Source organism: Mugil cephalus, chromosome 16, assembly GCF_022458985.1.
Source record: "Mugil cephalus isolate CIBA_MC_2020 chromosome 16, CIBA_Mcephalus_1.1, whole genome shotgun sequence".
NCBI lineage: Eukaryota > Metazoa > Chordata > Actinopteri > Mugiliformes > Mugilidae > Mugil > Mugil cephalus.
The window spans coordinates 23,233,252-23,258,973 of NC_061785.1; the positions used below are offsets into that span (position 1 = coordinate 23,233,252).

At 39.7% G+C, this 25,722-nt stretch overlaps 1 protein-coding gene across 2 annotated transcripts; it reads left to right on the forward strand.

Moving 5' to 3' along the window:
- Positions 1–1,887: 1,887 nt before the first annotated feature.
- Positions 1,888–25,543, forward strand: ipmkb (inositol polyphosphate multikinase b). Of its 2 annotated transcripts, XM_047608547.1 has the most exons (8): positions 1,888–2,479; positions 2,571–2,858; positions 2,976–3,220; positions 10,056–10,141; positions 12,054–12,150; positions 12,873–13,045; positions 18,962–19,043; positions 19,431–25,543. In XM_047608547.1, the coding sequence occupies exons 3-8, from the start codon at positions 3,010–3,012 to the stop codon at positions 20,228–20,230; spliced, it is 1,449 nt and encodes a 482-aa protein (XP_047464503.1). In that variant the 5' UTR covers positions 1,888–2,479; positions 2,571–2,858; positions 2,976–3,009; the 3' UTR covers positions 20,231–25,543. The 2 variants fall into 2 exon arrangements, with proteins under 2 accessions (XP_047464503.1, XP_047464501.1); XM_047608545.1 differs by having other exon boundaries at positions 1,888–2,858.
- The last annotated feature ends 179 nt before the right edge of the window (positions 25,544–25,722 follow it).

The window sequence follows — 25,722 nt, forward strand, 5'->3', positions numbered from 1 at the left end:
ACTTCCCAGTATATAACAGAATGTACTGGGTGTGAACAAAACAATCAGAGTTTAAGATCAAATTATCCCTCCTGAGAAAGTAATATTGTGATATAAAACCTCCTCGATTATGATTCCAGTGGGTCCATGTCTGTAATTGTACTGAAGATTACACTTATCTGTTGGAAAGTTGGCGCTATCACTGTAATTGGCTGAACGTTCCATAAACACAAATAGTGGAATCAGTAAACAGATAGCAGTTTGGTTTACAGTGCTGTTCAGCTATCCTCTTGCTCATTACAACATGAGAGTGTTTATGGTGCTGGCTCGCCTCAACCTTACATAATGTACAAATGTGTACAAATGCCTAAATTCAGCACCATTTCTGTCTATTATATACATTCAGCACAGATCCTGGACCTCAGGGTGCTATATTCATCACAATATCTTATTTAACATCCATAATCTGTGTTTTTAGAGTGTTCTGACCTTTATCGGCCTTTATCTGGGATTTTTGTTTTCGGCTGTGTCGTTGGCCGTTGTGTCTGGTGGAGTGTTCCTGCTATCAGCTGCTAGTGCTGTCCGTGTCCCCTGAGCTGCCCAAAGTGAGGCCTGAGAGTCCCGCTGAACTTCAGGAGAAGTGCTTGGGATGTATTCACGTGGAACGTGGGCTCTTTGGTGGTGGAATGGATGGACTATGTGTGCACTACATGGGACAGAGAGGGAGTGTGTCATGAGAGGAGCTTTGGAGCCCTGGTTCATATGACCACAGTATGTCTATGCCTGGCTTCAGACTCTGCGGGCAAACACATTCTGTTGGCGTTTACATCCTTCCCTCAGCACTCCACGACAAGGAGACACCATGCCATAACACGATTCATGCCGCTGTTGCTATGCAACTCACCAAATTGTTTTGCCAACTATTTTTGTATATTTTTTCATAAGGCTAATTCTGTAAATTTTTTGATTCCAGTTTTTATTTTACTTTAATCTAATCTCATTTTATTTTATCTTTCATGCGTTTACTTTTATATGCAACAAAGCTAGGGTGACAAAGTAATGTCCCTCGTGAATCAATAAAGTCTAATTCTAAGTCTAGCACAACTTAGCATTCACCAGCATACCAGTTATACCTGTTATTTCCAGATGATCTACAAGTGTTGTGTACACAGTGATGTTATGGGTCATTATCAAAATACAGTCATTTTCTGAGTCAAAAATGTTAATTTAGTTTATTTAGTTCAGTTCAGTAATTCAGTTCATTTAATTCAGTTTTCACCCATTTAATTTGATGCTAAGTATTTGTTAGTGTGTTGACAATGTTACCAACCATAATGGACAACTAGAATAATTGTCTTTTTTTTATTATTTTGTTTTGTGATTTATACAGGCCTTGCCTGAAACACTAATAATGGTGTCCAAGCTAGCTCAAAGCTAGCATCAGTCAGCATTTAAAAATTATACTCATTAAACTGTTTTTCCTCTTAAAAATAGTTCATATGGGGGTGGGACGTGTTTTTTTTTTTTTTTTTTTTTTTTTTTTAAATACAAAGGAAATTAAAACTAGCATTATTTTAAAAAATGCAAAACTGAAATTATCATCAACATTTAAATGGATATTGAATTACATTATTTTGGTTAAATATGAATGATTTTCAAGCATTGTCAAGCACGTTTGTCACTGTATTTTGAGAATTACCCTTACCTATGAATGTTATCACAGTGTAGGGCATCTGATCTGAATTTAAATGAAACACTTGCGACTGTTTGAACACTGACATTGGTGTACATTTTAGTCACATAGTCAGGACTGAATATTTGTTAACATATATTGACATACACATATTGAAGGCTAAATGCAAGTCAAAGCAAATACGCTGCCGTCCGTGGATGAAATGTTACGTTTTTACGACAGTGATGGCAAAGTGTCGCAAACGTGTGGGAGGCTTTGGGCGCTGCTCGTTACGTAGAGGCAAGCAGCCGCCTACACTGACCTGGATATGAGGGGTTGAGGAGGACTATGCCGACCTCTTTTCAAATCATGGATTTTAGGACAACAGTGCATCGCCTCTGTGCTCGTTTTCTTTGGATAGGCGTTCGTCTGGACGGGGATTATACGACAGGTGTGGTGTCCCTCTGGTCCGTTGAACTGTGAAGGGCTTGTTTGACAGCCTGCTGGACGGTATCGATAAATTAGCAAACCCGGACTTAATAGCCTCTCTGCGCAGTGACGGTATTTTATTGTCTCAGTCGCGCCCCGCCCGTTTCTGTATTTGCCAAGTGGAACTGGATATGACTCTTGCTTGTGTCGTAACATCACTGTTACTGAGGGACAACAGTGTTTAGCCTACTTCTCTGAAGCGAGGAAGTGAAGTTGGACTTCAGAAGATAAGACGGAAATTGAGTGTCTCTCCTTCACAATAAAGACAGCACGACAATTATCATAACGCATAAAAATGAAGCTTGCGATAGAACAGAGAAGTCCCACCTGGATAAGGCGGTACCTGACGTTTTATTATTAAGATATTTATCCGTCATTTTCCCCGTGTAGATTGCATCGTCTACACGGCTCACGGTGTTTTATTTTGTAGACCTCGGACGGATTTCCTATTCGTAGACGTTGCCGCTGGCAAGTGGGATGTGGCCAGGATGTATATATGCTGCTGCTCAAGATATGAAAACCATTGATTCAGCGCTGCTTCAGGAGCACTGCTTCACCACTGGCTACGACTGTGTTGCTTACCGTCAGCGTGGTTGTTGTCTGGGGTCGAAAACAGCGACCACGACCGGAGCTGCTGTCCTGTGTTCGTGTGGTCTGGAGCATTCCATAGAAGGCTTTTCAACTTCATACCCAAGCAATTTGTTGAATTTCTGTGCAGGTCTGTAATTTTTTGTGCTTAGACATTAACAATATATGAGTCGATGTTGTCAAACACTTGGCTTTTTAAATATATTGTTATTGTTATATTTTAATATATATGTTCTTTGTATTTTAGACAAAGGCCTTGTACCCTCTTTTTTATTGTACAAATGTCAACAACTCAACATCAAATGATGATGGAGTCCTCTCTAGCGCTTGGCAGACTAGAACTGACCCCCAGCTCAGCCGCTGTTGGGGTTCGGCTGTCTGGCGGGGCCCCAGGCAAAGAGAAGTCTGGCCAGCGGCCCCAGGCTCATCTCAACGGCTGTGTCCCGCTGTCACATCAGGTGGCGGGTCACAAGTATGGAGTGGATAAAGTGGGTAAGTCCAGTAAAGGAAGTTTTTCTTATTTTCTGGTGATGAAAGCTACTGTGACAGCATCTTCTCCTTGACATTTTTGTAAAAGCCTGACAACGCTGAACACCTGATAACGTGTTCTTGCTCAGCAAGCCTTCATTTTAGGTCCTAGGGTTGACTGTCTTGGTCCAGTGGACCAGGACCATACCAGGTATGTTTGCTGGAAGTAAATAGGAACATTTCCTTATATAAGTATGTCATGGTGCTTTTTTTCATACATGACGGAGCATCAGATATATTAGACAAGATTCATGCTGGTAAGGAAATTATGTACAGGATCTTTATCATTCTGTTACAGCTAATCTTTATCAGCCACATCTTTACATGTGGGTTCCTGGACTGAAACTATTCAAACAGAGATCGTTTGTGGATTTCTGACCTTCACCATTACTATGAACATGACCATATTCTGAATTTGATATGTGTCAGGGAAGCAGAATATTCCATTTCGATATTCTGACTAAATGTGGGATATGCTGATGATCATTCAGTTTTAGGAGCATTCTTTGTACACACATTTGTGACAACACTCTCAATAGTTGGTCATTTTGTGATACATAATGTCTTGCTTGTTTGTAGTCAGGTCTTTTTTGTTTTGCCCAACATTTTGAAGGCAGGTGTATAGATGCTTGCCCAGAAGAAAACCCCAGATTTCTGATCAGAGAGAGAGAGGCACTGCTATGTTATATGATATGAAACATTATGGAAGACTTGGATATCAATGAGTTTTTAAATATGTGTGAATAATGATTTTTTTGCAGAAGCTAGGTGAAGGAATGAAAGAGGGAGTCCACCAACAATGGAAAAATTCAGTTGCATGTAAATGAGAATGCAAGTGAAATATTGACTTCAATTAGCTCTGTTTGCACCATGTCCGTTTTGGAATAATGGCAAATACTGAAGTATTGCATGTAAATATAGTCATTGCTCCATGTTCACTCTCTATTCTTCACTGACACACACATTCAGGACGCCTTATATTATCAAAGCCTCCATTGTGTGTTATCAGAGGTGGTGTTAAGTTGAATTGATTGATTGCACAGTCCGGACGGATGAGTCATTGCTCATCAGCGACTTACCTTGTTCTTATCTTGGTGGATTGCAACCCCCTGGAAGACACATCTTAATGTGGCTGAACAGAGAGGTTGGCATTCTTAGAAGATCACCAGGACTTGCAGTGTTGCAAGGAAAACCTGTCTTTCCACAAAGATTTTTCAAGTTGCTTCTGTTTGAAATGAACCATCTTGATATGGAGTACATTAATCATTAGTGTAATGACTTTCTCCTGGTACCAATTCCAGTACTTGAACTTTGTGTCTGCAGAGTACCAGTCTGATACTCAGTAGCTGTATTTTCACAGACTACCACCATGTGTTCACTTCCTCAGATATGTTTTGCTCTACCACTCGCAGTTAAATTGGCTCACAACAACATCAGCCTCCAGCCTCTTTGTAAAAATTAGCTTCTTCTTCTGTGTGTATGTTTAATATGGTTTGAGCGTATCATCTTGGCTTTGATAAACTGGATGTTGAGAACACTTTGACTGAAATCACTATTCAGGGTGACACTGAATAGCCGCATGTTCCCTTCCTTTTTCTGGTCAGTATTCCCTCACTGTTTTGGCTAGGATTTAGGGAATATGAACAATTGTTGTAAATTTGAGGAGGTTTTCTACTACAATGCAGCAAGCATAGTTAAAACTTGTATGATCTTATCGTTATTTTCTAATATACAATAGAGAAAATGTGAGCGGTCCAGTGATGATATGTTTTAAAAAAATGTCGACCTATCTTAATTAAGTTCACTTGGGATCGCAACGTTTTTGCGATCAGGACTCGTTCCTGTTGGCACTGCTGCGGTGGATGAGTCTCCTGCTTTTCTGCTGCAACAGTAGCTCCAGAGAAACTGATTTTGTTTCAGCAGTACAAGTATTTGCTCTGAGAATAGAGTTGTCCTTTTCTATACCCAATAGCATGGAACTTCTTATTATGTTATTAATAATTAATTAACCAAATGAATGAATTAATTTTATGTAACCTGTGTTAATAATTATTCAGCACCAAGCCTAAGTAGACCTAAGATAAGATTATTCCACATTTTTCCTCATACCACTGTCAAATAAACTGAATATATCTCTCTACTTCCAATTGAATGGATAATTGACACTTGAACAAACCTCTATCACAGAAGTATTCTGCTGTGGTCTTTCCAAACACGTTCATCTTCCCCTCACTGCCAACATTTTGATTCTCTTATTCAAATCCAATTGTCAAAGCGGACTAAAACTGAGCCCACGTGTGGATGTGGCACATACAAATTGCGCTACCAGGTGATGATTAGCTATGATAGCCTGCTTTTACTGTAGGAAGGCTATTAAAACAAATACTGCAGAGTGGCAGTTTAATGGCTGAAACACTCTGAACATTATACACAGTTGTGGGCTTCCTGGAGAAACAAGAACTGATAGAATAACCTCTGACATGAAGACAGATAACCAAAAAATGTAACTGAACTGGCCTGTCACATGTTTCAACGCTCCACCACCTCGGGCAATTTCCCTTTTTACAACTTGTGCTAATGTTTTGCCAAGTTGGTCTGAAACACAGTGTTAATCACAGTGAATAATCTCTCTTCATCAGGTACAGGTACAGGTTAGACTGCTCTGTTTTCATTGTTTTTATCACACGTAAGGTGAATGGGAAAGTAAATGGTACAAAAAGAGATTAGAAACAGATTTTTGACCAGATAGACCAGTGTAGTGGCCTACATTTCAATAATTTAATCACATAAATTACATACTCTATATGAAATGAATAATATTTTAGAAATAAATAATATTTTAGGTTAAAGTAATGATACTTAATAACAAGCAAAAATGTCAAAATAATGTTAGACCTTCATACAAGGGGAAATACACAATTAAAAAAAAAAACAAAACAAACACTTAACATGTGAGCCTTTTTCTTTACAGCAGCATTGAGAAGTTTTCAGTCTCGTCCTAATCTTGGAGAACTCTGTGTTTTCTGTCTCTTCGTGTAATCCAGACTGACTCCATGATATTGAAATCAGGGCGTCTGTTACAGGACTTCCCGTTCTTCCTGCTACTGAAGATGGTTCTTGGTGACTTATACTGTACTCTGTGTTTGAAGTCACTTTCCTATCTGTTCTTTGGAGAACGTTTGCTTAGGTCTTGGTTATTCAATTACTCATTCATACGAAAATGCACTTAATTACACATGCAGATATGCAGCCTGAAACCCAGATGCGGCTCTCCTCTGAAAAGGAAAAGTGTCTTTGTGTTAACTTAAACTTTGAGTTTAAGGGATGCATGTATAACCAGTTGTTTGAAATCACAAATTTGAAAGGCAAGTCTGTGCCAATAAGCAGCTTAAGATGTGAAAACATTTGACCTCTACGCACATATGCTGAGAGTAGACTTTTCTGTGAAGTAGGAGACATCTGGGTTCTAATTTGTTAAACAGTATGTAGGGTCCAATAAGATGGTTTCTGATTCTGAAATGTGTTTGCATGTGTGGAGTGAACTGGAGCTGTTAGTGCCTTTGTTTCCAGACTTTCTTTATTTACATTCGCACAATGCATATGTGCATATAATGTAGATGAGCTCAGGAAGGTGATACCGAGTGTGGCAGACACCACAGTCATGCTTTTATTCACAAAAGCTTTTTTTCAAAACTTACATTGTACTTGGCTATTGTGTAATGCTATTTGATGTCCTCTTGGTATCTGCAACATTAGCCAGCTAACATAGAGTGAAGTGAAAAGGACTCAGTTGACTGTGTTTATGCTGGGTATCAGGGAAAGACCATCCAGAATTTCCTGAATCCTGCCACATACTGGGGTCATTCTGGCCTTTTAACAGCTGTCAACTCCACAAGTGAGTAGTCTGGCTCATGGTAATGCTCTGTTGGTATTTTAATCATTACAGAGGAAAACATACCAGTGCAACTGGATATCCCTGTGACCAATCAGAGCCACAAAGTATGTGACAGTGAGTGATTAAGGCATTCTTGACAAATGTCTTAACTGGCGGTCCTTTAAAGTTGGTAAGCTGTCAATATCTGCTACAACAGACTTGATTGTGGACTCTACACAGCGAGCTTCTCAGCCAGTGTGTCATAAATATATTCGCTCAGATGACTTGAATGACTATGTTACTGTAACTCTTCTGTCCATCACCACATGAAGCCCACCCAAACAATCTGACTGATCTCAGTCCAAGGGTCCCAGACCAATTTTCCACCACAAAAAAAGCAGTTGGTCCGGCTTTCAGGTTAATGTTTCAGCAGCATACAGAATGTTTGTGCTCCGGGAGTGGCAGTTTGAGATTTTAGTTGACTTATGTCTTTTAAACTTGATGGATTATTATTGTATAATTATATTGTTACAAGTACACTACTACTTCTTGTATGACTGTTTAGGATTAAGTGAATCATAAACAATATGAAGTGAAATTACACATGAGAGGAATCATTTTAAAGATGCAACAACACATTCAGTTTTTACAACTTGTTGTCTGTTCAGCGCTTCACCATCTGATTCCAGTTTCCCCTCCAAAACATTTGTACCCATGGGTCAGGGGTCCAATGCTCATGTCAAGTATGTTTTTATGACTCTCAGCTTTTGTGGGAAACTGTGCTTGCCTCTTTCAAACATGTTGAGTGCGTACACAATGCTGTTGTCAAGTTCTCTAAAAGTGATTTTTGCTTAATTCACTCAACTAAAAAAACAGTTTGTAGACTTCTCTGATAAAAGGAGACAGAGGTATAGCTGAGAGTTGACAGAGGGTGTGGACTAAAGGTATCCTACTAGAGTGAGTTAACCAGAGGGTTGGAATCTGAGTTAGTAATTAATGTGACTGTTTTATGATGGGTTCAATCCATGGTTAGCTGGGTTTAACTAAGCTTTCTTTGTGATATCAAGCCTTGTTCAGTATGCCTTAATGTGTGTGTTTGTAACGGTAAAGGTGGATGCATACAATAAATTGTGTGTTTTTATATGCAATGAATGAGAAACTATTCTAACCCTACATTCTTCTTGGGCTCATCTCACCCTTGAGCATTTTGATGATTTTTAAATAAGCACTAAACAGAAAAGTTGAAACTATATGTAAATCTGTTGGTGCTTGCTTGTGTATATTTTGAGATCGTAGTGTAGTTACAATGTTGGAGACTGAAATGCAAAGGTGAAAGTCCTGTCAGCTGCTCCACATCAATCCTTCAAGCTGACAAGGCAGGGTTTCACTTTCTCTAAGAAATGTCAAAATGACAGCCAGTTTTGTGTTACGCAAATGGCAGTGATTTATGATTGAAGTTGTACATTTGTCATGGTGGACAACAAAGTGAAGCAGTATTTACATATTATAGCAGTTACTTTAAAAATCCTGCCCTGAGAATTGTAATCAGTCACACAGTTTTTCCTTAACCTTTTAAACCAAGATGTGTGCTTTTCCCTTTAGAGCTTTTCCCTTCAAAGCAGTATATCACATAGATTAGTTATTAAAGACTATACTGTTTGGTAAACCCAGATACCATTGTTTTTAATGTAAGTTACTCATGAGAGAAACAGCTGAGGACTGGAAACATGTTGGCTACAGAGACATCTGTTGTATGCTCCTTGATAATATTGAACAAAACATTTGGACTAACCCTGGAGCCTTTTTACAATTGTATCAGATCATCTGACGGCATATGTCTCATTTGCTTTCAAACTTCTTTTCAGTGATGTTATCCAAAACTCTTTTTGAGAGACGAGAAATGTCCTATATAACTGTCTTCAGCCACAAGAGCCCTGCTATGATATGACACCCACAATAAATTCACAATTTGACCTCGCTAATAATTATCGACCAAAGCATACAAGCAACAAGTTCTTTCCAAACCTAGTGTTTTGAACTTTTGTTATTCTTTGTCTGCTGAGGTATTATTGATATAGTCTTGATATCACATAGCTTTATGTCTTTATCTTACTGTGGGACAAACCCTTGACCATTGAGGCATAGACCAGAGGTTACTGCATGGCACTGTAAAATCCTTTCCACAAGATTGGTTATAGAGTGAAGGTGTGACATGACAGCTTGGTCTCAGGGTTCAGACTGATCACCTTGCGAAGTCAGACCAGATGTCCACCTTTTTACTCGTACCACAAGTCCCCTGTGTGTGCGCGTGTTGGTTATGTTGTATGCATGGAGGTTTTGTAGATGGTTTAGTGTTCTGTGTGTTTGTTTGCACATCTGTGCATTCTTATAGAAGTCCAGAGATCGGCCAAAGATCACACTAATCTCCTTACTGCAGGTTCATTCAGCCTGCTTGTAATCAGCATGTGATGATGTAACAAGAGACTCATCTTTTGCTCATCTCATCTTTTTTTCTATACTAGAGGTAGGCTTGCAAAGTGTGTAAGGGGGTTACTTACCTCTGATAAATTTAAACAGATTAATGCCTCAGCACACATATTTATTGAGCCTTACGTTAATATGATTTTAACAAAGAATTTTTGAAAAAAAATCACATTGCATTACAGTTCATCTTTGTGGATTCTTTGTGGTTTTATTTTATTTATTGCAGAGAAATTCAGTTTTATGAGATTTTTCCCAAAAAGTACACTTGGTATCTTCCTCCCTCTGTTGCTGCAGTGTGTCAATTGATCTCGAAGGTCAAAAATCAACTTTGCTGTGACATGATGTTCTGCATAAAACAGAGCCTTTGCATTACTAGATTTAGATTTTTTTTAGATTTAGATTTTGCATTGATTTTCAGAACCATCTTTGTGTGTATTGCAGGTATTTTGCAGCACCCAGACGGAACAGTCCTGAAGCAGCTTCAGCCTCCGCCGAGAGGGCCACGAGAGATGCAGTTTTATAGCATGGTAATGCACACACATCTAGATTTTATTGTTTTATTTCATTCATGAAACTTTATCATGTAAATACTAAAAAAATAATTTAAATAGCCTGTTTGAAATTAGGATACAAAAAAATCCTAACAACACAAAAGACCATTGTTTCGACGGAAGGATAAACTATCTGAGATGTCATAATACAGGTGAAAATGTGCATTAACCAGTGATAAGAGTCAACCCTTAGTGAACTGCTGATCATGAGATAACAGGAGTCGACAGATAGCAGTTTGCTAGATTCTGGGACGCATCCGTGAATTCTGTAACATAAAACTACCTGGAAGTCAATGTCCATGGGTTTAAAAAAATGTATTGCCGATTTATGGTTAATTTGTCCATATATATTTGAAATTAGATTTGAAGCTGAGTAGCGTATATGAAAAAACATTGTATGGGATATTTTTCTTTTTATAATTTTTTTAGATTTCTCCTTCAGAACAAGTACAAACAAGATAGCATAGATGTTAGAGATCGACATTGACCATAGGCCCTGTTCAAACCTTGCAATAACATGTGTCCTAGACAATCCGATCACAGGGGGGCAGTTTAAATTACAGGCAGATTTCACAGCATGACTTTGGCAGTGTGAACACACAGTATCATGTCCTGGGCTACATTAAAGTGCAATATATAATCATGTGTCATGTAGTTACAGTATAGGGGGGTTACCTTACCCCATCAACATGATGCAGGACTATAGATTTCACTTAACGATCGGCTTCTTAGTAGTAATGCTTTTGCATACTCAGAGCTTTGCCTCATTCATTCAGAAAAAAACACAGTTGGTATAATTAACGGCCAAACAAAAAGGAAAAATGACTAATATCAGAGCACAAACTAATAAATAATAATGCGTGTGGTTTCAGTGAGTGGGAGACTTTACAGCTTGTTCCAAAACATAATTTCCTCATCTCATGACGCACAAGCAGCTGACAGCTGTTCATTGTTCTGATACAGGTAGAGATCTATTAGAGACAGCAGCTGTTATAATATTTTACTGCACCACAAATGATGTTGGTGTTTATTTACATACAGAGCGAAAAACTGAGATCACACCTCAAGTGTTGGCTGTGGATGTACGTCAAGATGCATCGGGTGTTAGCCCAGGTACTTAGAGCCAGCCACTTGCATTGGGATTGCCCAGACCGGATGTTAATGCAAAGTCTGAACAGGGCCTATGTTATCACAGAGAGCAACCTGCTGCTTTAGAGGTTTGGTGTTTGCTTTAGAGCTTAGTGCTGATGTTAGCCTCAGCAACACTCATACAAACAGGATTGAGTCATGGCATCATGTCCGCCTGCCTGTTCACCAAACCAGTCGAACCTAATCCCAACAATAGACACATCACACACTGACTCAGTGTACTGCACAGGGATGGGCACATAGTTACAAAACCATTACTGAACCTTTTAAAGATGTCAGAATGAATGTGTTCTGTTTTGCTTAATGTTTTTTTTCACTTTTCACTTTATCTCAAATAATTTAATTAATCTAATAATAGCTGGGCAGACTCTGTTTAACAATGCAAGACTGTTAACTTCTACTATTTTCACAATACATATTTGATGTCAGTTTTACCATTTAATGAAAGGTAACAATTAAGCAAAATGAACAGTACAGAGTAAAACCAAAACCTCGAACGTGATGCTGTAATGTAGGCTAATAAGAGACATCTGTAAACAACATTGAATGTGTCCAGTATGTGCTGTTTTAAGTCCGTTCTGCAAAGAGAGGCCCCTCTACTGTGTCATGTGATGCAAACAAGACTACGGCCAATGTAGCCTAGCCAGGGTACAGCTCATTGGATGGATACATAGACGGATATATAATTCACATGGACTGTAGTGCAATGTGGAGTGATGATGATATGTCTTTGTCTTAGGTGTATGCAGAGGACTGCTGTGACCCCTGTCTGCTAGACCTCCAGAACCATCTGCCCAAATATTATGGCACCTGGTCATCTCCTGACACTCCGAATGGTAAGAGAACAAACCGTACTGAACCATCTCTCTGTTACACAGATCACATTTTTTGATGTGGGGATGTGAGGCTTGCTGCAGCCTAGCATGTTCAAGACATCCTGGAACTATGACAGACCATCACAATGAAGTTTTAGGCATAGTTCCGTTCAAAAAAATCCTAGAATGATACATCCATTTTTATTTCTCTTCGTACTATTTCTGCAGTAAGAGGAATTGGATTATTGTATCAGCTGATCTATCTATCTCTACTGGTAATCTTTAATCCCAATGTATGGTAAATGGTCTGGTATTTATATAGTACTTGTCTCTCTTTTGGTATTCAAAGTGCTTTGCAATCACAATGACATACACATTCACACACCAGCGCCAGGCACAGAGAGCAACCTGCTCTACCCACTGAGCTACAGCCACCCCTAATATACTGGTATATTGTAGGTTCAGCTTCCTGGAACTCTTAGCTGGACAAGTATTGTAAAAGCTGCTTACAGTTGGGCTATATAAGTCAAATAACGTGATACATTGCACGAGTTTTTGTGAGAGGAGGTCTTGCCTGCAGATTTATTTCACCATATTCAGACATATAGACGTGCTGCTGTCAAGGTATCACACTAATCATATCAGAATCTGTGTTACCTCAAACAATATTCAAGTGACCTGGATATGCTAGTAGTAACTCCATGCCTCACGTAATCACTCTTACATTTGTCCTGCTGACACAGACCTGTACCTGAAGCTGGAGGATGTGACCCGTCGCTTCGTCAAGCCATGCATCATGGACGTGAAGCTGGGCCAGCGGAGCTATGATCCATACGCCTCACAGGAGAAACGAGAACAACAAATCAAAAAATACCCGCTGATGGAGGAAATAGGCTTTCTGGTCCTCGGCATGAGGGTGAGTTTAGCTTGTAGAGCTGTTGTGGAGTGTTTTCAATCCATCATTATAACCACCAGCCAGTCAAAAAATAGCAGCATGTAAATGCAAGACCAGATAAGTTGTTTCAGTCATTTCAGAACTGCAGCAGTTTTCATTCTTTGTATGGACCTAAGGTATACATTGTGTCAATGACATTTTAAATTACTCAAATGCTTTTGTTACTCCTACATACAAAATAACTGAGCTCCCTTGTGACACAGATGTCTACGTGACTCTGAGTCACCTCTTAAGCTTTTAACATTGACAGGAAATATAGTTGCAGAAAAATAGATATTGCTTGGTATCCTAAAGAAAAAAAGACCAGAGAAACAATGTGATGTAAAACAATTTGTGCCCTACTTTTCTCTCTTACTTTTAAATTGTATCATTTACATATCCTTTTGGCTGCATCTGTATATCATGTCAGAGGAAAATTGTCAACATTAAAAAAAGAAAAGCATGAAAATAGCCAGCATTTTAAAAACATCCTTAAAGGTGAGTGTCTGTTGAAGCCAGCAGGGGGGAAACATTTTCAACGGTTAAAGGAACATTTAGTAAGAAAAAGAACAAAATATGTTGTATTTCAGAGACTCTGTCCTTGCTGATTGCTGGCTAAGAGAAAGGGGTGCATTTTAAAGCCTCATCGTGTCCCACAGGTTGGGTAGCAGTTAATTGTAGATCTGACTTTCTGAAACAAAAGCCAGAGCAAAGCAGGCATGTGTCCAAACGTACCAGGAGATTAAACAGTAACATCTTTCACACACACGTTGATGAACAATATGATGCGATTAAATAACCACATATAGGTTAATATTTAACTGGACTGAACAGCACATATTTCACACTTTCATGTATTTGACCATACACACCAAGATTTCCATCCCTTCAGAAGACGTTATGTTTAGACTACGGTACATTTGACATTCATATTCAAACATGATGCCATTTGGCACTTAGAATTTCAAATGAACCAATCAAACAATGCTCTTAAAGTTTGTATTATGGTCACCTGAACATTTTTACACATTACCTTTGCATTTTTAACTGTCAATACGGTTGTCATTGTCTGAACATTACAAAGAATACCATGTTTCACTATCAACATATAGATATTTAAAATAGTGCAAAATATCTGTAGACTGCTATGTGCTGCTTTGTGTTTATTTACAGTAGCTGCAGACAGGAAACCCCAAACTAGAACACTTAGTGATGATGATGCTGCCAACAGCAGGTTGTAATGGAAACTGATCAAAGTGATAAGGGCTTTGCTATTCGACTCTCCTTTTTAAACAGATAACTTATCTTTGTCTTTCCTGTCATCTGTTTGTTTGTGGACAAAAAAGTGTGTGCGTGCATGTATCAGTGTGTGTGTATACTTGTATAACAAGTACACCGATCAGGACCACCATTATGACCATCTTCCTAATATTATATAGGTCTCCCTATTGTCTCCAAAATAGTTGTGAGTCATCAGAGAATGGACATGGGTCTTCTGAGGGTGTCCTGTGGTGTCTGGTAACACAATGTTGTTAGTGGGGAGGGAGAGGGCTCTGTGGATCATCCCACAGATACTTGATCAGTTTGGGATCTAGTGAGTTTGGAGGCCACGTCAACACCTTGTGTTGTTCTTCATGTTTTTTGAGTTGTTCCTAAAGTGTTTGTGTTTGTGTCTGTGTCAGGCTGCATCCTGCTGAGGATTGCTACTGTCACAGAGGAGTGTCATTGCTATGGGGTGGGGGTGTCTGGTCTAGTCTAGGTGGGTGATACATGTCTATGTAACATCCATATTAATGCCAGGTCCAAAAGATCACTAAACACTGAATTATCACAAAATGGTCAATGATATTTGGTTCTCCTGCCAGTGGTTTTAATGTTGTGGCTGATCGTATTGAGTGCATTAGATATAGACTTAGACTTAGACAGACTTTAATGATCCATGAGGGAAAATACTTTGTCACCATAGCTTCATTGCAAATAAAAGTAAACACTCATAAAACTAAAAGATAAAAATAAAATGAGACTATTTTCAGTTTTCTTATCTGGCTTTTAAAAACTTAATCAATGTCCCTTGATAGGACAGTCCAAATTTAAAGGTCTGAATAACAAGCTTATGAATGAATTTCAACATTTATCTAGGGACGCTTGACTTACAACAAACTACATGGAAGAGCAGCCTCTTTAGTGTGATTAGAGAATGAAGGGATAGGAGTGAGTGGGTGGGACTCAGGGCTGAGAGGAGTTCATGAACTGTGTTTCGAGGAAATAAGTAATATATTACTAAATGCCAGTGTTTGTGTGAGAAACAGCCCACTGATTGTTGGATTGGCTGGTGGTGTTAAACTGAAGGGACAGCATGTTCACACCCTTTGTAAACTGCTCATAAATGTTATGTCCGCTTGTGGACTTTAGCTGTGTGCTCTAATGTTTGCTTGTCCTCTTGTATGCTTTCTATGGAGATGGGAGCAGTTCAGCTTAAAGGAGGTAAACTCAAGTATTTGATCTAGAGGACATTATAGCTTAGCATATAATAACATATATCTACAAAAAAAAGGAGTGGGCCCAATGTACCAGCACCCGGGTTTTGCCGGCTCAAGGCTCTAGTTTTTTCTACCTCTTTTCTGTGTGGTTGAGTACTCCTGAGCTAATCAGCTGCAACAGTCTTTCGTTTGCATAAAAAGCTCACAGAAATAATTCTGAAACCAAACGGCTGATAGATACACTTGGCCAATAGCACATAGTATAGCATTTAGCAAATAATGAAAATTGTTCTCTCTCTCTTTTTTTTTTTACTCAGTTCAGTTACTCTCTAGTGGTAAGAAATAAGTTAGATAAGTTGTGTATTTGTGAATAGTACCGGAATGGCCTGACATGCAGCATTATATATATTTGATAAATTTCAGCCCTTAATTAAATAAATAATTCTGACTGTATTTTGTGAATTGCACTCAGGGTTTAGAGTTGTAGAGGTTAAAACAAGCCTGTGAAATTCAGTGTGGTGTCAGCCCAATCTGTGTTGCACCATTAGAAGTCTAGTACACAATGTGCCTGGCACTGGGTCCCATGCTAATCTCTGTTAAGAGTTTGTTTAGGTAGAAAGGAGACTAATTGGTGATTATGCTCTTCCTGGGGAAGTGATAGTGGAGCAGGAAGGAGTTGGGGAGAAATTTAAAGGATAACATACAGCAGAGGCTTAAACCTCAGTTCTTCAAATCCAAGTTAACATGTAGGCTAAAACAATACTGTTGAATCACTAGAATCCAGTTTGAAGGTTGTTTTGGATGGACTAACCAGTTCATATTCAAAGTGGTGCGGGTGGAGAATCTCATAAATTCTAACTTGTGTCATTATATCCCCCTTTTATGTCACTTTTCCATTTCCTCTTGTTGTGTTAGTTTTTTCTCATCTAGTCTCTTATATCGGTGTGTTTCACTCTGATTCAATCATTTGTAGGCCAAACCAGCACATTAAAAAGCCACAAAAGTTCACCCAGTTACAATAAAAAAGGCTTTGTCACATTGTTCAAGAATTCTCAATAATTGATAATGAATTGGTCATGTCCTGATAGGACTTTATCTGAATCTGGACCCAGATGATGGTTTGTTTGTTAGTAGACTTTATTCTATGGCCTACGTTTCATCTACACATCTTAGGCATGTCTTACATTATCAATCAAAGGAAGGGAGCCATTTGTATCAATTTGTATCTGGAGAGTTGGGAGTTTTCCTAAAACATCAACTTAATATTCCTGCTAGTATGTCAGCAAGTTGCACTTTTGCAGAGTTGTGTTGAAGGATTTATATGCATGATATTTCCAGATACAATCATCATATCTGATGTTCTAATCTTGATAACTCTGTACCCTGGTATGAAGAACTGTGTGGGCATGTGCAGACAAACTGTAAAGGTTGGGGTGGCTGATAAAAGACCAGGCTGCAATGCTCTGCAAACTTTTTCAGCTCTGCTTCGTGTTGTAGCTCTGTGTTCAGCAGAGCAACAAAATCTCTTGTGGTTTGATCTGTAATAATAGCCAGTGAGTTATGGATGCAGAGGTGTGTGTTTGTAGCTTTGGACCACTAGATGGAGGCAGTGTTCGATCAGTGAAAGAAAGAAGCAGCATGTCAATTCTACTTACAGTGGTGTGAAAAAGTTTTGACCCCCTCCCTGATTTCTTATTTTTTGCATGTTTGTCACATCTAAATGTTTCAGATCATCCATGAATTTCAAACATTAGTCAAAGACAACACAATTAAACACAAAATGCACTTTATAAATGAAGGTGGTTGTTATTAAGGGAAAACAAACAGAATTCACGGTTCCATTTATCACACGGTTCCATTTATCACAGCAAGTCTTCCAGGTCCTGAAGCAGCAAAACAGCCCAAGACCATCTAAATAAGTTTCTGGCCTGCAGTTCTTTGGATGTTGTTGTGGGGTCTTTTGTGACCTCTTGGATGAGTCGTTGCTGCTCTTGGGGTAATTTTGGTCAGCTGGCCACTCCTAGGAAGGTTCACTAAATGGTAAATGGCGCTTTTACAGTCAGAGACACATCCACCCATTCACTCACACAAGCACACACACATTCACACACCAGCACCAGTTGCACTGGGAGCAATTGGGGGTTCAGTGTCTTGCTCAAGGACACTTCAGCATATGGCACACTCAGGGGATCGAACCGCTAATCCTTCGGTTCATGGACAATCCGCTCTACCTACTGAGCCATAGCCGCCCCGCCCCGCCACTACTGTTCCATGTTTTCACCATTTGTGGATAATGGCTCTCACTGTGGTTCACTGGAGTCCCAAAGCTTTAGAAATGGATTTAGAACCTTTTCCAGACTGATAGATATCATGTACTTTCTTTATCATTTGTTCCTGAATTTCTTTGGATCCCTGCTTCATGTCCAGCTGTTGAGGATCTTTTGGTCTACTTCACTTCTGTCAGTCAGGTCCTATTTAAGTAATTTATTGGGTGAGAACAGGTGTGACAGTAATCATGCCTGAGTGTGTGGGTGCTAGAGAAATTGAACACGGGTGTGATGAACCACAGTTTAAAACACTAGTTTTATTTTAACAGGGGAGGCAAACATTTTTTTACACAGGGCCATTCAGTTCAGATCAGTTCTGTTTATATAGCGTCATTAACAATACAGGTTGTCTCAAGACACTTTACAAAACCCCGCCTGAAACCTCCAGAGCAAACCTTAAGGTGATAGTGGAAAGGATGGTCATGTAGGTTTGGATGTTTTTCCCTTTATGATAAAAACCTTAATTTAAAAACTGCATTTTCTGTTTATTTGTGTTATTGTTGACTATTTTTAATTAGTTCAATGATCTGAAACATTTATGTGTCCAACATGCAAAAAAATAAGAAATAAGAAAGAAGGGAGCCACTTTTTCACACCACTGAACTTAGAATAACAAAGAATGTTGTACACAACAGGAGGACTTTTTAGTACATTGGCTTTTCCTCAGCTTGAACTCAACTCTTATTTATTGGCTTAATAAATGAAACAATGTAGAGTTCAACTGAGCTAAATGATCCGCAGTCACGTCACAACCAAATAAATTTTTTTAGTAACGCGGCTGTGGCTCAGTAGAGTAGGTAGAGTACCGAAGGGTTAGCAGTTCGATCCACAGAATGTGCCACATGTTGAAGTGTCCTTGAGCAAGACACTGAACCTCCAGTTGTGTGAATATGTGCGTGCTTGTGTGATGTGTCTGTGACTGTAAAAGCGCTTTGAGTACCAATAGGTAGAAGAGCGCTATATAAAAACAAGACCATTTATCATTTAATGAACAGTTTATGATGACAGTATGTGACATCTGTGTGTATTAGAAACGAAGACCAACCTAAATGCAGCACATGACTTTAGCTTCTCTTCTTCTTGTTTTTCAGGTGTATAAGGTGTGCAGTGACACCTTTGACTCCTATGACCAGCACTATGGAAGGGGACTAGATAAGGACACTATAAAAGATGGTATGTGTGTGTTTATGTGCAACTCTGCCCATTGACCTTTATCTTACAATGTCTTAAAACATTCTTTTATAGGAAACTGCTGATGTTAAATGTTTCAGGGTTTCATAGCCGCTGTATTTAATGTAGTTCGACTTTGTACTACACTGATCTCTTAGTTTTCTTGTTTTCATATTTATTTGCATTCTTCTTCTTGCATTGTAAAGCACAAAGCGTATAAAGTGTTTGGGAAGTGATGACAGGCTTCAAGTCCCACGTATCCTAACTCTTTTCCCCTCCTCTCCCCTCTCCTCCCTCCCCTCCCCTCTCCTCCCCTCCCCTCCCCTCTCCTACCCTTTCCTCCCCTCCTCTCCCCTCCCCTCCCCTCCTCTCTCTTCCCCTCTCCTCCAGGCTTGGCTAAATTCTTTGACAATGGAGTCAGTCTGAGAAAGGATGCAGTGACATCCAGCATCCGTAGAGTCCAACGGATCCTCCACTGGTTCGAGTCACAGCGTCAGTTGGCCTTTTACGCCAGCTCCCTTCTCTTTGTGTACGAGGGCCTTCCCTCATCTTCCTCCCCATCCTCCCATTCTTCCCTCCACAGCAGTTCATCGACGAGTCTGACTGCCAAGACGACCCCCATGTTGCTGTTGGCGGGTGATGGTGGCCGGGCCGGGGAGGCCAAAGTGCGACAGGATGGGGCGGAACAGGAGGAGGAAGTGGCTGAGTACAACAACAACAACATTCAGGTGGCAGTGCCCTGGGACTACAGCACAACCACTATTTACACCAATCACAGGAAAGGTGGTGACCACCTCTGTGCCAAGGGCCATCTCCACGACAACAGTGATGATACTGGTGTTGGGGAGAAGACGGCGAGCTCTGTTTCTGGAGGTAACGTCTCAGAACGGTGCGAAGAAGACAACTCTGTATGGAAACGAACAGGAGAGCTGCAACAACCACCGAATGGAAATGGAAACAAATCACAACTGGAAAGAAAGGATGAGAAGGAGGAGAGGAGAAGGAGAGAGGAGGAGATCATAGGACGAGGGGGCGAAGCTACAGATGGGTGTGCAGTAGATAAGGAGGTGGAAGTCAGGATGATTGACTTTGCCCACGTTTTCCCGAGCGAGAGCCATGATCAGGGCTACATCTACGGCCTGAAACACCTGCTCACAGTGCTGGAGCAGATCCTTTGTGACGCTGCGTAGAGCGCCCCCTGTCTTTACCTCCTGACGTGCTCACAGAACCGCTATGTCCTCCCATCAACCCTCCTTACTTCTCAGTCAGACCTTCACAGGAGAGAGGGACGAATCAAAGAAGTCAATATTACGACACAACCATCATCACTATCATCATCTCACCATCTGTGTGTGTGTTTGTGTGTGCGTGTTTGTGTGTGCGTGTGTGTATGTGCGTGTATTAGAGGCTGACACCTGTGGTCAGCAGCATTACATGCACTAATCAATCCATGAAGGCATTACGACTGCGTACTTAAACACAACATCTTCAGCTGGTGATTTACTAATGCTCCCAAAGGCTCCAACTTAGGGCTGGTGATGGAATGACTGAAATTTACCAGAGATTTTTTCTATACCTCTTACAGCAAAGACCTTTTTTAATATTCCTGCTTGTATCGTGCCATTTTGGCACCACTATTTTTGACATCATATTACGAGTTAAATCCGAAATTCATCAGGCTTCATATGGCTCATAAAATCAATGCAGCAGTTTCTGGAATATCTGGTTCTTCCTATTAGTTGTCATGGAGGCTCAGTAGCTGTTATGATTTTCACTGATCTGAATTTCTCAAGGGTGTTTGCTGCAGCGTTTAGATCGATCAAAGATCAATTTTTCAGTTTCTGTGAACCCAAGGCGAATGCCTGAAAGCGTCTTCGTGTGTGTTGTTGAAGAGGAGGCGTGTTGGACTGTGCAGTCCGCCCTCGTACAATACGTAGAAGATGTTGTCTAGTGAAACCTCTGACACAACATTCACAACACTTTCTACATTCTGGCCATTTAGCTGCACATCACCGTGACAGCGGTCAACTGGATTTGGTTTACAGTGTACAGTGAACCGTCAAATTAGAAACAAAGCAGCTGCTGGAAATAGAAGTCATAGCTAATCTGGCTTCAGTGACCTGGTGAAGATTACACTGACAGATTGTCTGTCCCTTTAAGAGCATGTGGTAAAGCAAGAAGCTTGGAGAATGTTGGAGTTTTAGTTGGGTTGTCTTTTACTTTTGTTTAAACCACTGTCCACAGGTATATAACTCAGGTATTTACTTAATAATACTACTATTGTCCTCTCAGCAAAATTATCCTCCTGCTGTCAGTTCAGTTGTGAACGGTATTAATATATACTGTATATTCTTAGTCAACGTTTATCTTATCTCATGATTGAACTTATCTCATACACAATGAGAATATTGTGGCTGTTTTAATTGTTGTTGTATATTTTAAACTGCCAAATCACCTCTCCTTTCAGAAGCCTGTGTGGTTTTATTTCTTGTTTTTTTTTTGTTTATTCCAGTTATTTGGTGCCTCCTCTGTCCCTTGCCTGGTTTGAAGAACAGGATTTTACTGGAGACGTTCTACCTTGTACTCACCCTTTTTAAAGTGCTCCTTATACCTAAAGGTGACACTGCTCATGCACATGTTGGATTCCTGAGTCATTGTCCTAGCGTTAACCGTGAGTTAGTCTGTGATATTAAGTTATTAAAATGAATTCATTCTTAACTGGACATCAATAGGAAAATCAGTCTCACCTCCAAATTCTGGAGAGATGATTTTTTTTTATCATTATTATTTGTTTTGTTTTGTTGGCAGAAGGGATGTGACATATGATGTGATTAATTCACATGATATTAGCTAATATGATATAACCTCCCGCCCCCTAAGAATTTTACGATTGTAGTGAAAAGATACATGAAACATGCTGCTTTAATGAGAGTCAGTCAACAGAAAGTGACAGAGATGGAGAGAGAGACAGCAACGGAATGGTTTTATGTCTTGTTTTTTTCTTTTTCTTTTTGTTCTATGTGCGTTCTTGGCTTGGTGCAGAATGTCAGGGTACTGGTTGTAGGTAAAACAAAAGTCAGCACTTGTTTTTCCACTAATCTGCTGGTGAGTGCTTTTATTTTTTTATTGTTTATTCATTTGGTATCATTGCATAATATGCATTTTTATGCTAATACTCAAGCTGATGCAATGGACTATTCTATTATGGTCATAGCAGGTTTCGTGATGGTGTATTAATAGCGCAGCTCTCTGTTGAAGGTTCCTCTCAGAAGAATAGATTTTTGGACGTTGTGCAGTCATGACTTTCATTCTGGCCTTCATTAGCAGATCAACGAGATGTGAGTGGTGTGGCTTCTGCGAAGATTTTACTTCCCAGAAGCCACATTTAGAGCCAGATTTAATTCCTACTGTGAACCCTGGAGTGGAAATAGTTTAGTTGTATGTATACGTATATTTGCCCTGAGTTGTGACATGTCAGGTTCACAGCAAGATGAGACTGGATAGTATGGAAGCTTGCACTCTGTGATAAGACAAGATAACGTTACATGAGCCAGGATGACCTGTGGCTCAACAGTCCAGCGATAGATTAATGTGATGAATGCAGCATGGTGATGGCAAATGAAAAGGTTTGTTTTTAAGTCTGGAGTATTCGTGTGTTGTTTGGGTGCCGCTGCGTGGACTGGTTTTCTGACTGGCCTCTTGTTCACTGACACTGGAGCTGATTAATAAGGTCATGTTAAATCTCGCTGCCCCAGTGCATCACAAAGCCACCTAATTTTACCCACCAATAATATGTTCAAGCCTCCTCACATCGTAGATTGTAATATACAAATATAAATGAAAATCCTGATATTTTGTAAATGAACATGATTAAATGTATTTTGGTTTTAATCTGAATTTCAGTGTAATTAATATTAACATGGCCTCTTTTTAATAACCTGATCGTTGGTTTGAAATAATCAACATGGATATTAAGGAGTCTTTTAAAGGATGTTTGTGGGAATGAGGGATTTTTTAATTATTTTTATAAATCATTGCCTTATTTTCTGTTGATGTCTCCATGTGGTCTCCATGTTTTGAATATTGATCATTCCAGCAGCTTTGTGAACTTCCTCTCTGATTTTCTGGCTTGCTGTGTGTGTCATTGCTAATTAAAAAACAAAACAGAAAAACATATCATGCATTTGAAACAGGGCATTGTTCATGGATATTGCGTCGGAGTGATGCAACATTATACTTTTAATCCCATTGAGAATCGTGTGGAAAACGTCATGTTGCTGAGACATCTTGCTTCGGTGTAGGTGGGCAGCTTTAGCAGCAGCACATTCGCTGCGTTTCTGACATTGCACTTAATTTTAATCGTGTAAACACCAGCATTTTAGTAGCACACTGCTCATATGGTAGAAATAGAAACTTAAATATTCATTTATACAAGGTGTAGACAGAATTAGGAAGTAGAAATATTAATTGGTAAAAAGTAATCTATTTTGAGGTGTATAATGAATCTTCATAACACAAATTGATGTATAAAGTATGTACAATTTGAGTAAATTAGTTAAATTATGCATAACTATTCTGGTTATTTAGTCTTTCATTGACTAACCTTCAGTCTTCTTTTATCCCTACAAGCAAATGATGGCACTGGAGTTGTCCCAGGTTCAGGGTGTAAGACTAACTTCTCTTGCCAGTCAGTAGAGACTGTGGCTTCGCTACTGGCCAACGCTGCCCACTTCCTCTGTCTCATGATGTTGCAGCACAATGTCTGGATGCAATTCTAATTGTATGTAAAGAGTCTTGTTTATTACACACTCGGTATCATATTGAGCCGTCAGATCACACGTGGCCACGCTGGCTGGAGGAGAGGCAAAGAGGAAACACGAGTGTCGGTGCAGCTGGTGTATCACCTGACTTGTCACAACTGACTTAGGATGTAAAGTCTGACAGTGACTGACATTCTAAACCCGTGCTATCATTGCTCTCTACAAACACTCTGTTCATTTGTTTTTACATAGAAGCTGTTCTCCTCTCAGCCAGGTAAAACTAGAGGCCAGAACTTGATTGGACTTCTTTATATTGTAGAGGGTATGTTTTTTTTAGCAGACTAATGGAGCTTATGTGTGACGTCTGTTCTTCACATTTCTTTCTCTTGTGAGCAGCCAAACATTATGGCTTGCTCCAATAGGAAAAGCTCAGGTGTGTTAGTTAAGGTTGAAGGCAGGTGTTTTCTGGTCCCTTATCACATCTTACTTGGACACATAATGGAGGTGAACCGCCGTTAATACACCTGCACTTTCCCTACTGAGATGAGTCACAGTGTCTACTGTGAACAGGTCTGTTAACAAACAGTTGCTTCCCATAAAGAACCTTGAAGGTGGTGCCACTTGTTATATGCGGCTACAGATTATGTGTACTCTACATTATGCCAGACATTGTCAAAGCTTATGGTACACTTGGTGTGCTGTGTAAGATGTCCTATGTCCCTCATTTCCAGTCAGCTGTTCTTGTCATCATGCAGTTGGATGCACGTGCTTAACAGATCTGACCAACTCAAGTCATGTAGTGATCATCTTCAGAATTCATGACGTCAGCCTTGAAATGAAGATCTGATGGAAAGTTCAGCTAATCCCAGCATTCAGTTATTTAAAAAGCATTCTTGGCATTGGACTACATTGTCAGTAACAACTAGAAATCAAGCCCTAGCAATAACTTCCTTCAGCTCAAACATTGCCTCATTACTCCTGCTTGTGTTGGAGCTTCCAGCTGTGCCACCTGGGTTTATGATGCTGCGTTTGTGTCATGCGGGAAAAGATCCAAGCAAACTAGCTCTCATAATGAAATCATATCCTTCGCGGCATTTCCAACATGTTTAATGGGCTAGGCTGCATTCACCGGTTTTGGACACGAGATGAGCTGCATTTCAGCTGTCTTTCCTTTCTGACACAAATACAGCATTAGAGAACGTAAAGATGTGCTTGCAAACACATTTCCCTCACGGTCCTCGAAGGTACTAATGGGGTTCAGATTGGCTGAAGTGTCCTCCAACACAATGCTTCCATTTAAGTGTCTTCATGCAAAGACTCATGGAAACTGTAGGTGTAAATACACAGTTAGTGTGGCTGACTCTGGGGTGGAGCAGTGTGACTGCTGTGGTGTGATGTTGCCATCATGAAAAAGAAAAAAATACCCTAAGGATTGACATTGTTTCCAGTTCAGCTTCTCTGCCAGTTTTGGATTTCTATGAAGTCCAACACATTGGGTTTTAAGGAGAAACTGGATTCGGACTGCCCTGTGACTGTGTAATAAAAAAAAACAATTTAAAAAACTGAGCTCTTAAATTCCTCACTGTGGATGAGTGTTAGAGTTTTGATATACTGGATTTAACATGTCTTATAATGAGCCTGAAGCAGAACATTAAATATCTGTGTACAGAAGGAGAGGAACCCAAGCAGTACTAGTTCCTCTCCTCATTATTTTTTCAACAATAAAAATATTAAACAGTTTAATGATTTGTGTCATTTCTGGAGTCTGTACTTTGAACAGTTTGATAGGTCAGCTCTTAACTGGCAGTTGTTTTCATAGACATCAAGAAACAGACACCAGTGTCTTTGTGATGAGTTCTTAATGTCACTGCGCACAAATCCTCCAACTCATAGGAGCAAGTACATTTTCAGCATCATGACAT

Excerpts from the sequence above, each read along its gene's own strand:
- ipmkb (XM_047608545.1), top strand. The coding sequence starts at position 3,010 with ATGTCAACAACTCAACATCAAATGATGATGGAGTCCTCTCTAGCGCTT. Across the intron at positions 3,221-10,055 it reads GTATGGAGTGGATAAAGTGG|GTATTTTGCAGCACCCAGAC; the intron begins GTAAGTCCAGTA and ends TGTGTATTGCAG. Across the intron at positions 19,044-19,430 it reads TAAGGACACTATAAAAGATG|GCTTGGCTAAATTCTTTGAC; the intron begins GTATGTGTGTGT and ends CCTCTCCTCCAG.